General features: G+C 40.8%; 2 protein-coding genes across 2 annotated transcripts in view; both read right to left on the bottom strand.

Annotated features, from left to right (window-relative positions):
* Positions 1 to 15,564, bottom strand: part of LOC140199320 (myosin light chain 3, skeletal muscle isoform-like) — a 195,291-nt gene that overhangs the window by 45,271 nt on the left and 134,456 nt on the right. The window lies entirely within an intron of this gene.
* acadl (acyl-CoA dehydrogenase long chain) overlaps positions 1 to 15,564 on the bottom strand; it is a 118,685-nt gene that overhangs the window by 36,281 nt on the left and 66,840 nt on the right. Inside the window, exons 6-8 of the mRNA XM_072261161.1 lie at positions 12,763 to 12,927; positions 6,560 to 6,661; positions 1,112 to 1,225 (exon numbers count right to left, since the gene is read on the bottom strand). Coding sequence (XP_072117262.1) covers positions 1,112 to 1,225; positions 6,560 to 6,661; positions 12,763 to 12,927 — 381 coding nt within the window. The remainder of the gene's footprint in view (positions 1 to 1,111; positions 1,226 to 6,559; positions 6,662 to 12,762; positions 12,928 to 15,564) is intronic.

Below are 15,564 nucleotides of genomic sequence, written 5' to 3'. Positions count from 1 at the left end.
ATCACCAAGCTTCTAAACCTGGGTGTCTGTACTTTGGTCTGCAACAAGACCCTTGTTTTCCTTATCAGAAGACCACAGTCAGTACAGACCAGTGGTAACATCTCCTCTTCACTGACAATGAACATATATGCTCAAGGACATGTGCTTAGTCTGCTGCCTACCTCACTATATTCATAGCTGTGTGGTTAAGCAGCACTTAAACATAATTTATAAATTTGCAGATGATACCACTGTTGTTGGTAATACCTCATATGGCAACAAGGTGGTGTACAGGTATGAGATAGAACAGATGGTTGATTGGTGTCACAACAACAACAATCCTGATTGTGGACTTCAGGAAGGGGAAGTTGGGAGAACATGCACCAGTCCTTATTGAGGGGTCAATGATTGAAAGAGTGAGCAGCCTCAAGTTCCTGGGCAACAACATCTCTGAGGATGTGCCCGGGGCCCAACACATTAATGCAATCATGAAAGCAGCACACTAGCATCTCTATTTTTACCACAGGAGATCCTCTTTGTCACCAAAGACTTGCAAATTCCTAAAGATGTATTGTGGAGAGTATTCCGACCGATTACCTCACAGTCTGGTAAGGAGGCTCCAATGCACAAGACTGCAAGAGGCCATATAGAGAGGATTGTAGACTCTGTCAGTTCCATCATGGGCACAACCCTTCCTGCCCTCAAGAGGAGGTACCTGAAGAAGTTAACCATCACTAAGGACCCTCACCATCTTGGACCTGCCCTCTTCGTGTTACTACAATTGGGAAGGTGGTGTAGGAGCCTGAAGATCCATTCAATGATTCAGGTAAAGCTTCTTTCTCTCTTCCACCAGATTCCTAAACGGACCATCAACCCATGAATATTATCTCATTATTTCCTCTTTTGCACTTTTTAAACATAATTTGATGTAATTTTATGTCTTTGCACCGTGCTGCTGCCACAAAACAGCAAATTTCACATCATATAAGAGTGATAATAAGCCTGACTAGTTTGTTATATCCTCTTCGTTCATCAAGTCCTGCCAAAGAAGCCTCCCAATTCCTCCAGAGGCAGGTAACATATGAAGCACAATTCCATCCTTCCTCTGCTGTATTAAAGAATGCAAACTCACCTGCAAATCAGCAGTAGTTTTTCCAAAGGCTTTTCTCTGTCTCACATACTTCCTTGTTTCTTCAAACATGAATTCACAGTTGGCAAGGGCCATGTCTGCAATGAGCAATCGTTCCTAGAAACATAAAGGGTCAAAGGTTGTTTCAGACAGTAGTCATTTTACTGGTAACAACTTCTGACTGCTTTTGGTTATATAATAGTACAAATTCTACTCCTTCTAAAGACATCAAACCCAATCATACAAGAAGTTGGTCAATGGCAGGAATGAAGCTGTTGTTCAATGTTCTCCCCTCTCCTGATGGAATGGGTGTTTTCCAAAATTTACCTAGTAGGTCTTAAGAAAGGGAAGGGAATTTCAAGTAGCATGAGCCTATTTTCAGTCTATACTGGTTATACTGTATCCCATTCCAGTGAACCTGATGAACTTCTAACTTAGCAGAGACCTATAGTAGTCCGAGATGGCAATATACCATCCATCCCTGCTAATTTGGTTCTGGAAGTAAAGCTCAGTACTTCTACCTGGGCAGCAACCTCTCCCCAGTAACTGGTCATACTATCATCACACTGGAATTAATTCTTAGGTGTTCTCAGTGCAGATCACTGCTCCCAAACCTTAATTTAACAACTCATGGACAGCTCCACCCCTAATGCTGGTAGTCAAAGATATATCACAGTGCACTGCTTAAGAATGTGATAAGTATAAATGTCTTGGAGGGCGCATTAATAAATGTATTGCTCACACAAAGGTCTAAAACTTTGAAAAACCTGTATACAGTGGCATGCAAAAGTTTGGGCACCCCGGTCAAAATTTCTGTTACTGTGAATAGTTAAGTGAGTAGAAGATGAACTGATCTCCAAAAGTCATAAAGTTAAAGATGAAACATTTTAAGCAAGATTAGTGTATTATTTTTGTTTTGTACAATTTTAGAGTGAAAAAAAGGAAAGGAGCACCATGCAAAAGTTTGGGCACCCCAAGAGATTTGAGCTCTCAGATAACTTTTACCAAGGTCTCAGACCTTAATTAGCTTGTTAGGGCTATGGCTTGTTCACAATCATCATTAGAAAAGGCCAGGTGATGCAAATCTCAAAGCTTTACAAATACCCTGACTCCTCAAACCTTGCCCCAACAATCAGCAGCCATGGGCTCTTCTAAGCAGCTGCCTAGCACTCTGAAAATTAAAATAAATGATGCCCAAAAAGCAGGAGAAGGCTATAAGATAACAAAGTGTTTCCAGGTAGCCATTTGCTCAGTTTGTAATGTTATTAAGAAATGGCAGTTAACAGGAACGGTGGAGGTCAAGTTGAGGTCTGGAAGACCAAGAAAACTTTCCGAGAGAACTGCCCGTAGATTTCTAGAAAGACAAATCAAAACCCCCGTTTGACTGCAAAGACCTTCAGGAAGATTTAGCAAACTCTGGAGTGGTGGTGCATTGTTCTACTGTGCAGCGACACCTGCACAAATATGACCTGCATGGAAGAGTCATCAGAAGAAACCTTTCCTGCGTCCTCACCACAAAATTCAGCGTCAGAAGTTTGCAAAGGAACATCTAAACAAGCCTGATGCATTTTGGAAACAAGTCCTGTGGACTGATGAAGTTAAAATAGAACTTTCTGGCCGTAATGAGCAAAGGTATCTTTGGAGAAAAAAGGGTGCAGAATTTCATGAAAAGAACACTTCTCCAACTGTTAAGCACAGGGGTGGATCGATCATGCTAAAGGCTTGTGTTGCAGCCAGTGGCACGGGGAACATTTCACTGGGACAGGGAAGAATGAATTCAATTAAATACCAGGAAATTCTGGAAGCAAGCATCACACCATCTGTAAAAAAGCTGAAGATGAAAAGAAGATGGCTTCTACAACAGGATAATGATCCTAAACACACCTCAAAATCCACAATGGACTACCTCAAGAGGAGCAAGCTGAAGGTTTTGCCATGGCCCTCACAGTCCCCGCCATCATCGAAAATCTGTGGATAGTCCTCAAAAGAGCAGTGCATGCAAGACAGCCCAAGAATCTCACAGAACTAGAAGCCTTTTGCAAGGAAGAATGGGCAAAAATCCCCCAAACAAGAATTGAAAGACTCTTAGCTGGCTACAGAAAGCGTTTACAAGCTGTGATACTTGCCAAAGGGGGTGTTACTAAGTACTGACCATGCAGGGTACCCAAACTTTTGCTTCGGGCCCTTTTCCTTTTTTGTTATTTTGAAACTGTAAAAGATGGAAATAAAAAAGTAATCTTGCTTAGAATATTAAAGAAATGTGTCATCTTTAACTTTATGCCTTTTGGAAATCAGGACCTCTTTTACTCGCTTAGCTATTCACAGTAACAGAAATTTTGACCAGAGGTGCCCAAACTTTTGGAGTATATCTACTACACCACAGACTGGTATGGAAATACCAATGCCCTTGAATGGAAAATCCTACAAAAAAAGTAGTGGACAAACCCCAGCCCATCAAAGCTAAAGACCTCCCCACCGCTGAACACATCTAGGTTGTTGCAAGAAAGTATCTTCCATCATCAGGGACCTCCCACCACCCTGGTTATGCTCTCTTTTTGCTGCTGCCATCAGAAAGGTGGTACAGGACCCACACCACCTGGTTCAGGAACAGTTATTACCCCTCAGCCATCAGGCTCTTGAACCAAAGTGGCCAACTTTATTTAACTTCACTTGCCCCATCACTAAACTGTTCCCATAACCTATGGGCTCAATTTCAAGGGCGTTTTATCTCATATTGCTTATTTATTATTTATTATTTATTTTTCTTTCTTTTTGTAATTGCAGAGTTTGTTCTCTTTCCCACACTGGTTTGTGCGGTCTTTCATTGATTCTATTAAGGTTACTGGATTTATTGAGTAATGCCGCAAGAAAATGAATCTCAGGGTTGAATATGATAATATGTACTTTGATAATAAATTTACTTTGAACTTGGGTTGCAAGTGGATACAGTAAGAATGCCAAAGGAATCAGAATCAGGTTTATTTTCACCGGCACGTGACGTGAAATTTGTTAACTTAGCAACAGCAGTTCAATGCAATACATAATCTAGCAGAGAGAGAAAAAAATAATAAATAAAATAAAACATAATAATAATAAATTAACAAGTAAATCAATTACGTATATTGAATAGATTTTTTAGAAATGTGCAAAAACAAAAATACTGTATATTCAAAAAAAGTGAGGTAGTGTCCAAAGATTCAATATCCATTTAGGAATCGGATGGCAGAGGGGAAGAAGCTGTTCCTGAATCGCTGAGTGTGTGCCTTCAGGTTCTGTATCTCCTACCTGATGGTAACAGTGAGAAAAGGGCATGCCCTGGATGCTGGAGGTCCTTAATAATGGATGCTGCCTTTCTGAGTCACCACTCCCTAGAGGTGTCCTGGGTACTTTGTAGGCTAGTGCCCAAGATGGAGCTGACTAGATTTACAACCCTCTGCAGCTTCTTTCGGTCCTGTGCAGTAGCCCCTCCATACCAGACAGTGATGCAGCCTGTCAGAATGCTTTCCACAGTACAACTATAGAAGGTTTTGAGTGTATTTGTTGACATGCCAAATCTCTTCAAACTCCTAATAAAGTATAGCTGCTGTCTTGCCTTCTTTATGACTACATCAATATGTTGGGACCAGGTTAGATCCACAGAGATCTTGACACCCAGGAACTTGAAGCTGCTCACTCTCTCCACTTCTGTTTCCTCTATAAGGATTGGTACGTGTTTCTTCGTCTTACCCTTCCTGAAGTCCACAATCAGCTCCTTCGTCTTACTGACGTGGAGTGCCAGATTGTTGCTGCGGCACCATTCCACTAGTTGGTGTATCTCACACCTTCTCATCACCACCTGAGACTCTACCAACAATGGTTGTATCGTCAGCAAATCTGTAGATGGTATTTGAGCTATGCTTAGCCACACAGTCATGTGTATACAGAGAGTAGAGCAGTGGGCTAAGCACACACCCCTGAGGTGCACCAGTGTTGATTGCCAGCGAAGAGGATATGTTATCACAAATCCGCACAGACTGTGGTCTCCTGGTTAGGAAGTCGAAGATCCAATTGCAGAGGGAGGTACAGAGGCCCAGGTTCTGCAACTTCTCAATCAGGATTGTGGGAATGATAGTATTAAATGCTGAGCTATAGTCGATGAACAGTATCCTGATGTAGGTGTTTGTGTTGTCTTGGTGATCTAAAGCCATGTGGAGAGCCATTAAGATTGCATCCACCGTTGACCTTTTGTGGCGATAGGCAAATTACAATGGGTCCAAGTCCTTGCTGAGGAAACTGTGGTATACAGATCAGTTGGAGATAATGGCCAGTAAAATGGCAGATGGAGTTTAACTCAAGCAAGTATAAGATGCTGCACTTTAGAAATCAAATGTAAAGGGAAGGTACACAGTTAATGGCAGGACCCTTAACAACACTGATGTACAGAGGGATATTGAGGTCCAAGTCCATAGCTCCCTTAAAGGCGCTGCACAATATGGTGGGAAAGGTGTATGGTAAGCTTGACTTTATTAGTCGAGGTTTTGAATTCAAGGGTCGAGAATTAATGTTGCAACTTTAGGGAACTTTACCTAGGCTACATTCAATTTCAGTTGCCCCATTATAGGACGTTGAGGCTTTGGAAAGGTTGCAGAAGAGATTTATCATGGTACTGCCGGGATTGGAGGGCAGAAACTTGATAAACTTGGGTTGTTTTCTCTGGAGATGCAGAGACTGAGCACAGGCCTGACTGAAGTTTATAACATTTATGAGTGGCATAGATAGACAGTTGGTATCTTTGTCCTAAATTCAAAATATTTAATTTTCAAGGGCATGCATTTGAGGTAGAAGGGGGAAAATTCAAAAGAAGTGTGTGGGCAAGATATGCATAGAATACAGTGCCTGGGCTATTGGTGGAAGCAGATACAATAGAGGCATTTAAGAAGCTCTTAGATGGGCAGATGAATGTGCAGGTAATGGAATGATTGGGTCATTGTGTCACCAGGAGGGATTAGTGTAATGAGACATCATTATCTTAATTAGTTTGGCGCAACACTGTGGGCCGAAGGGTTTGTTCCTGTGCTGCACTGTTCTATGTTCACTGCAGGAGTCAGGTTCAGTTGCAAAATACTGTGGATTCTGAAAACTGTAATAGAAAATGCTATGTGCATTCAGCAGGGAGGAAGAGATTTCAGGTCAATGACCTATCATTGCCTGACCTGCTGAGTAGTTCCAGTAATTTGTGCTCACAATGTAATGTTTCACACAGAACTAGTGGATCTCTGTCTGCAGATAGGTCTGCAGCATTTTGTGTCAATATCGGGGGCTAGAAATGGGTTCTGCTGTGAGCTTTTCTATGATTGGATTTTCTTTTCTTGCCCACAAAAGTGATAATAAGACAGAAGGGATCTTGGAATATAAAAAGGATATAAACTGTCAAATCGCAAACACAGCAATACATAAATGTGCAGCTGTTACCTGTGGAAGCTCAGTCATTAAATAGTAGAATCCTTTATTAACCTCTCCTAGTAGAGCATCAGCCGGCAAGCGGACATCCTCGAAGAAGAGCTCAGCTGTATCCTTCCCATTGAAAAACAACAAGGACATTTTCACGTCAATCAAGGCAGCAACACTTACAGCTTCTGTATCTTTTCCATTAGCTCAAAGAACATCAGTAAAGCTCAGTTCTTACGTTCAAATGACACAAGGAACAGACTAAATAACCGTTGAAACTGCAACAGAAAAGCTTTTTTTAAAAGGAGAAAATGTCCTATAAACACTCAACAAGCAGTGTATTACATAACCATGATCAAATATTTTCTATAAAGCTAGAGAAAGGCAAATTATCTTAAATCAATAAATCTAAAATTAGAAACCACCATGCTTAGAGATAACAGTATACCAAATGGACTTCAATATCACGCTTTTAGATGCCTGCATAAAGGAGATTTTACAGTTTCTGGAGGCAATGTGTGGAAGAGATATAAATCAGATCTCCAGCATCAGAGACTTGATTTAGCTGGAATCCAGATAAGTGGATTAGACACTTGAATAGACTCAATAATTGCATCCATAGCTGTACGAAATAGCCTAAGCCAAACATTTAATGATCCTTAACAAGAAATTCCTCCGCATGGGTGGCCATTTATTTTTGAGACTCTGCTTCTTAGGAAATATAGAAATACAATGGAAATATAGCTGCCGGGTGACCAAAACTGGGAGATGACAGTAAGAACAGTTAAAAATGGAAAGAAGATGTAGTACAGTTAATCAGGGACGAGATCAGCAGAGTGGTGAGAAATTAACTTGTCTCAGCAGTTCATGATATAGAAATAGAATCGTTTTGGGCAGAGATTGTGAACAGCACAGGACAGAAATCATTCAGAGGGATTATTTATAGGCCACAAAACAGAACTTGCAACATAAATAAGGAAGTTAAAAGTGTGTTTGGATCGGTTATATTGTATAGGGGTGGGGATGGTAGAAGGGAAGGGTACAACAATCAGCATAGATACGGATAAATCCCTGGAGCCTAACGAAGTGTGTCCTGGGATGATATGGGAAGAGAGAGGAGACTGTAGGGCCTTCGCAGAGATTTTTGTACCTTTGTGAGCCACAGGTGAGGTACTAGAAGACAACAGGATAGCTAACGATATTCCTGTATTTAAGAAGGGCTGCAGAGATAAGTCAGAGAATGACAGGCCAGTGAGCCTTACATAAGTGCAGGGGAAGTTACTGGAAGAGATTTTGAGGGGATAGATTTATTTTTATTTGGAATGGCAAGGAATGATTAGGGATAGACAGCATGCATTTGTGCGTGGGAAATTCTGTCTTACAAATGAAATTGAGTTTTTTGAAGAAATGATCAAGATTGGTGAGGTCAGGGTGTAGATGTTGTCTAAGACCATTAACATAGGAGAAGAATGAGCCCATTCAGCCATGGCTGATTTATTCTCCCTCTCAGTCATAGAGAAGGACAGCACAGAAATGTGCCTTTCAGCCCATCTAGTCTATGCCAAGCCATTTAAACTGCCCACTGCCATTGACCTAGACCAGACCCCTCCATACCCCTACTATCCATGTAACTATCCAAACTTCTCTTAAACGTTGAAATCAAGCTCGCATACACCACTTACGCTGGCAGCTCGTTCCACACTCTCACACCTCTCTGAGTGAAGAAGTTTCCCTCATGTTCTCCTTAAACTTTTCATCTCTCAGCCTTAACCCATGACCTCTAGTTGTAGTCCCACTCAATCTCGGTGAAAAAAGCCTGCTTGCATTTACCCTATCTATACTCCTCATAATTTTGTATAACCCTATTAAATCTTCCCTCAATCTTCAATGCTCCAAGCAACAAAGTCCTAACCTATTCAATCTTTCCTTATAACTCAGGTCTTCCAGACCCGGCAACATCCTTGTAAATTTCCTCCATACTCTTTCAACCTTATTTATATCTTTGCTGTAGATCAGTGACCAAGACTGCAGACAATACTCCAAATTAGGCCTCACCAATGTCTTATACATCTTCAACATAACATCCCATTCCCTGTACTCAATACTTTGATTTACAAAGGATAATGTGCCAAAAGCTTTCTTTACTACCCTATTTACCTATACTGGCACTTGAATTATGGACCTGTATATGACATGCTACACACAAAGCCATGCTGACTATCCCTAATCGGTCCATATTAATCCAAATACTCATATATTGGGTCCCTAGAATATCTTCCAATAACGTCTCCACTACTGATGTCATGCTCACCAGCCTATAATTTCCTGTTTATTTTTAGAGCAGAACAACCTTAGCTCTCTCCTGTCACTGAGAACGTTTTAAATATTTCTGCTAGAGCCCCTGCAATTTCTACACTTGACTCCCACAAGGCTTGACAAGGTGTTCTGAGGCAACACCTTGTCAGACCTTGGGGATTTATCCACCCTAATTTGCCTCAACACAGCAAACACCTGCTCTGTCATCTGTTTTGGGTCCATGAAATGTAGTAGGGAAATTGGTCTCTTTCCAATTCAATAAAATGGATCTTCTGGCCACTAAGGTAACAGATGCGATCACCCAACAGGCTGAAGAGGATAAAGAGCTATGTTCCATCATTGGCAAACCAAAAATTGCCGTAATAGGATGGAGTTGTAAATCAAAATGCAGAACTGTTGAAATTATATCAAAGATATCTTTCCAAAATTTTTCCAAGACAGAGCAGGACCAGAACATATGAGTCAAAGAAGCCACCTCAGAGTGACATCTATCACAAATAGTATTTATATGGGAGTAAAAATGAGCTAGTTTATCTTTAGACATGTGGGCCCTATGCACTACCTTAAATTGTATCAGTGTATGTTTAGCACATATAGAGGAAGAGCTAACTAATTGAATTTTTTTTTCCCCATTTCTCTAAAGGTAAGTGAAGTTGAAGTCCCCTTTCCCATTCATTTTTGATTTTATCAGATATACCTAGCTGTATTTTCATAATTATTTTCATAAATATAAAGATTTGGGAACAGCTTCTTTCCAACTGTGATAAGACTTCTGAACGGATCCTGACCCGGATCTGGGCCATACCCTCCAAATATCCGGACCTGCTTCTCGGTTTTTTTGCACTACCTTACTTTCCTTTTTCTATTTTCTATTTATGATTTATAATTTAAATTTTTAATATTTACTATCGATTTGTACTCCAGGAAGCACAAAGAGCAGAATCAAATATTGCTGTGATGATTGTACACTCTAGTATCAATTGTTTGGTGACAATAAAGTATAAAGTAAAAGTAAAGTATATCATAAATAGTTGCTATTAATCCCTCTTGATAAGAATTTAAACGTAAAGTAAATAGGGGTGGTTACAGGTAACTGGGGGGGGGGGGAAGAAGATAGTGGCGCGACAACAGCGCGCGCGACCACTTCGGTGATGAATATCTGTCATTTGTCAAGCAGGGGACCGTGCACAATCCTGATTTGATGGAGAGAGACGTGAGAGCACAGCAAAACATCTGGAAAACTTCTGAAATGACTGCTTTGCTACCGCTGCTTCTGTGTGGTAATCGGAATCTCCGGAGCTGAAGGCCCCAAAATCCTCAGCTTTGCGTGTTTCAGCGGCCGGGGAGAGGTCGAAGGCGCTTGGAAGAGGATGGCACTCGGGAGGCTGTATCGGAGAGGCTGCTCGGAAGCTCGGAGTTTTCAGACGGATGGACTCGGGGTCGGGTGCTTCCAAGGTATCGGCAAGTTGATGGTGCCTGGAGGTTTATGGCAGGAAGTTTCTCCCTTTTGCTGCCTGCTACCGGGGAACTGGGAGTCGATCGACTCGGGACTTTGAGAACTTTTTTGTTACTGTGCCTATGGTCTGTTCTCTATCAAATTATGGTATTGTTTTGCACTGCTGTAACTATATGTTATAATTATGTGGTTTTGTCAGTGTTAGTCTTCGGTCTGACTTGTTTTCTGTGATATCACTCCAGAGAAACATTGTATCATTTCTTAATGCATGTATGCGTTTCTAAATGACAATAAAAGAGGACTGAGTGTTCTCATAATCTAAAAAAAAAGGAAAGGGAATGGAGCAAAGCCAGAGTGAACCTCACGCCATGAGAATCTATCAATCTCTGCTTTATATATACCCAATAATTTGGCCTCCACAGCCAGCTGTGGTAATGAATTCCACAGCCTCACCACCCCGTGGCTAAAGAAATTCCTTTTCATCTCTGTTCTAAAGGAACAGCCTTGTACAGTCTACATGGACTCGAGCAAAGTTTTTGATAATGGATTTGAATACTCAGATCCAGGGTGAGTAAGCAGATTGAATACAAAACAGGTTTGACGGTAGGAGGCTGTTGGTTAGTGAAGGGTTGTTTTTCCAGAGTAGAGGCCTAAAACCTGTATGACACAGAGATTGGTGCTAGCTCCCCTGTGGTTTCTGATATTTATTAATAATTTTGATGAGAATATAAGTGCCAAGTGTGCAGACAGCTTTCGAAACTTATAACAAGATTTTGATCAACTCTGAGCTTCACTAAGCAAGGAATTTCCTTGACTCCAATGTAAATAATAATGAACTAAACCAATTAACAAACGGTGGGAAAATTGGCAAGGAAAGAGAAAACAGAATTTAACTCAAACAATTGAGAGGTGATGAATTTTGGAAATTAAACAAGGGTAGGAATATTTACTGCACTGTTTACTTGTGTTGTGCACTATATGTATTTTGAATTATTTTATTTACTTATTTATGGTAATATTTTAAGTTGATGTGCTGTGTGTGATATATTTTTGAGGGTGCACCATGGTTCAGAGGAACATTGTTTAGTTTGGTTGTACGTACAGTCAGATGACAATAGACTTGAACTGGAACCATAACTCACAGGTCCCTGGAAAGCGTTGTTGAATAAGAACACTAGTGGACAGAGTCTGAGAAAGGTGTACGCCATGCTTGCCTTCCTCATTTGGGGCACTGAGTATATGACTTGGGACATTACATTACAGTTGTAGAGAACATTGGTTAGGCCACACCAGGAATATTGAGCACTGTTCTAGCTACCACACTGGATAAAATTAATGTAGAGTGGTCAGTACATGGAATGAACTACCAGAGGAATGGCTGAGGCAGGTACATTAACATTTAAAAGGCACTTGGATGTACATGGATAGGAAAGGTTCAGAGATATATGAGCCATACACAGACAAATGGAACTATCTCAGAAGGAAGTTTTGGTCGATGTGGATCAGTTAGGCCAAAGGGCTTGCTTTTGTGCTGTAATTCTCTATGCCATGACAGCATCAACATAAATTAAGATTAGATGGAAGAAATTGAGTATAGAGTAAGGTACTCTTCGTTTGCAGCTGTTTAAAACTTTAGTTCAGCTACACTTTAAGTATTGAGTATATTTCTGGTCGCTTTATGTAGAAGCTTTGGAAAAAATGCCAAGATGTTGCCTTAATTTGAGGGTATGGACTAAAAGGAGAGGTTGGTCAAGCTTAAGTTATCTTCTCTGGAGCACTGAAGGATGAGGGGAAACCTGATAGAAGTTTACAAAATTATGAGAGGCACAGATAGGATAGATAGTCAGAATCCTTTCCCCAGGTTAGAAATGACAAGTATAAGAGGACATATATTTAAAGTGAGAAGAAGGATCAAAGGAGATGTGCAGGACAAATCCAATTTCTACATAAAGAATGGTAAATGTCTGAAGCTAGCTGTCGAGGTAGTACTACTGGCAGATACATTAGTAGAGGTTGTTAAGAGATGCATGAATATGCAGGGAATGGAGGGATATGAATTTCACGCAGGCTGAAGTGTTTCCATTTAATTTGGCATCATGTTCAGCTAAAACAATCTGGGCCAAAGGGCCTTGATCCTGTGCTGTACTCTTTTATGCTCTATGTTCTAAATGGACTCACTCAGACATTATTATAATTTTTAAAAAACCATTGAATTAACTAGCTACAGGAGCCAAGCCAGATGTGCCGTTAAGATTTAATTTGATACAATACTGGGTGAGACTGAATAGGACTACATGAAATTCCTCCATTCCAGAATGGTCTTCCACTGTGTTGATTGTGTCTTTTAGGTACCGTGTAACCTCTCTAATACATAATTCAAACTTGAAGTCTAACAAAGTTACGGAAAACAATTATTTAAAAATTAGTTCAGAAGTGCAGATAAAGACAAACTAACCTGTGCTTTCAAGCCAATCTTCTCCAGCTTCTTTCCTTTGATGAATCCCTTCATGCCATTATCCACAAGAAATAAGCTTATCCCATGGGCTTTAGAGCGAGATTGAGGATCTGTTACAGCTACAACAATGACCACATCACACATCCAGCCATTTGTTATAAAAACCTACAAAAGAGAAATTACTGGTAAAGGGAGATACCTTTAGAACCATATTTATTCTTCATTGTGTCTGTACTTTTGAGAAACCACCTCTAATTAGTCACACTCCCCTTATAAATCTCTCCTTTCCACGTCTCATTCTTTTTCAATAATTAAGATTGAATTTGCTTCCACCAGTCCTTCAGACAGTGTGCCTGAATTCAATATACTGTGTACAAAATACATTTGCAGTCTCCTCTGTTTATTTGGCCATTTATGAAAGCATAATGTCTTTTGCTTAATGATATTTACCAGTGAAAACATCACTTATTTTTGTACCAATAATCACAGTCATATAACAGAGAAACAGACCCTTCAGTCCAACTGGTCCATCCTGATTAAGATTTCCAGTTAAGTTCTATTTGCATTTGGCTCATATCCCACTAAACCGTTCCTATCCATGTACCTGTCCAAGTACCTTTTACATGTTGTTAGTGTGCCTACTTCTACCACTTTGTCTGACAGTTCATTCCATATGGTGACCACCCTCTGTGTGAAAAATTTACTCCTCAGGTTCCTATTAAATCTCTCCCCCTCACCTTAAACTTATGCCTTCTAGTTCTTGATTCCACAACCATGGGGGAAAATACCGAGTGCATTCACATCATCTACTTCCCTCATAGTTTTATACACTCCTATAAGATCACTCCTCGTTTTCCTGATCTCCAATGAAAAAGTCCCAATCTGCACAGCCTCCCTCTATAGTCAGTCCATCAGTGCTGGTAATATCCTCATAAATCTCAAACACGAGAAAATCTGTAAATGCTGGAAAACCACAGCAACACACAAAATGCTGGAGGAACTCAGCAGGCCAGGCAGCATCTACAGAAAAGAGTAAACAGTCAACTTTTCGAACTCAGACCCTTCATTGGGACTGAAAAAAGAGACAAGTCAGAGTAAAAAGTTGGGGAGAGGGGAGGAAGTAGTACAAGGAGGTAGGTGATAGGTGAAACTGGGAGGGATGAGGTGTGAAGTAAAAGGCTGGGAAGTTGATTGATGAGAGATAAAGGGATGGAGAAGGAAGAATCTGGGACAGGAGAGGACAGAAGACCATGAGAGAAAGGGAAGGTGGAGAAGCACCAGAGGGAGGTGATGGGCAGGTAAGGAGACAGGGAGAGAGAGGGAAGTGTGAGTGGGAAATGGTGGAGGGATGGCGATTACTGGAAGTTCAAGAAATCAATGTTCATTCATGCAATCAGATTGGAGGCTACCCAGACGGAATACCAGGTGTTTTTCCTCCAACCCAAGTGTGGCCTCACCTCAGCAGATAGTCTCGGCCCAAAACTCTGACTGTTTACTCTTTTCCATAGATGCTACTGGCCTACTGAGTTCCTCCAGCATTTTGTGTATGTTGCTCCTCATAAATCTCCTCTGCACTTTTCTCAGCTTAATGTAATTTTTCCTATAGCAAGATAACCAAAACTAAACACAATAAGCCAAACGCGACCTCACCAATGTCTTGTACAACCGCTACGCTACTGTGCAACCGCTAAAATTATTGTTTTATTCTCCCCCCCCCCCACTGCCCTGACCTTCCCAGTCGCCAGGCAGCCACTGCTGTCTATTGTGTTTCCTACTCTTATTCCTTCACCTTTGGTGTTGTTCAGGCAGTGATCAGTTAAAATTGACGTGGCCTGGGTACAGTCCACCCTTGGAATAACAGCAGAAAGGAATCTGAAAGAGACAGTGTAATGCCACCTGCAACCCAGCAAAAAAACAAATCTACCCTTCCTCCCCATTTGTTACTACTTTGTCCTTTCCATAATTCACCACCCCTTCAACCAAACCCTCAAACTACTTGCCAAAATTTTTGCCTTTTAGCCAAGATAAATGTGAAAATAAATCAGAATTATTCCTTTTAGCTCATATGAACCTAAATTTCATTTATCTTAATTTGAAAATTCCATCTCGGCTATCATTGGATACTGTAGAAAAGAAACAGAGACAAGCCATTAACGAGAGATTCTGCAAATGCTGAATGCTGGAGGAACTCAGCAGGTCAGGCAGCATCTATAGAAAAGAACAAAGATATTACAGACCAGATGAAGGGTCTCAGCTCAAAACGTCGACTCTTTATTCCTTTCTGTAGATGCTGCCTGATCTGCTGAGGTCCTCCATTTTGTGGTTTTGCACATACCACTGAAAGATAATCTAGTCTGGAACTGACGAAGTGCTCCACTGTACTCTCTCTGTTGTCTTTTGCATGTTAACAGTGCATGTTATCTTTTTCTTTGGTATATTATTTGGGTAGGTCTATTATTCTGACAAGGAACCTCAATGTTATCCTAGTGTCTAAGCCAACATTTATCTCTCAAGCAATATCATTAAAATGGAAAGCTTTGCAATTATTTCGGTACTGCTCACTTGACCTTGTTCTGCCTGAGACAGCGGAACAAAGGTGACTATTTTTCAAAGTGCAAGCTAAGGTTGAAGACACTCTAGTTAAAGGGTTGAGGTAACAAATAATGTCTTGACATAGGCAGAGGCTCAGCTATATACCAGACCTGGGAGCAGCGGACTGCAGTTGAATCCAGAGCCTGGGAACATTACACAACAGATCTGTGGACTGAAGGTCAGCAGAACACTTGCCCTATCCTTTTTATA

The sequence above is a fragment of the Mobula birostris genome, chromosome 6 (genome assembly GCF_030028105.1).
Source record: "Mobula birostris isolate sMobBir1 chromosome 6, sMobBir1.hap1, whole genome shotgun sequence".
NCBI lineage: Eukaryota > Metazoa > Chordata > Chondrichthyes > Myliobatiformes > Myliobatidae > Mobula > Mobula birostris.
Note: the sequence above shows the minus strand (reverse complement) of the source record. Positions and strands in the feature narration are given on the sequence as shown.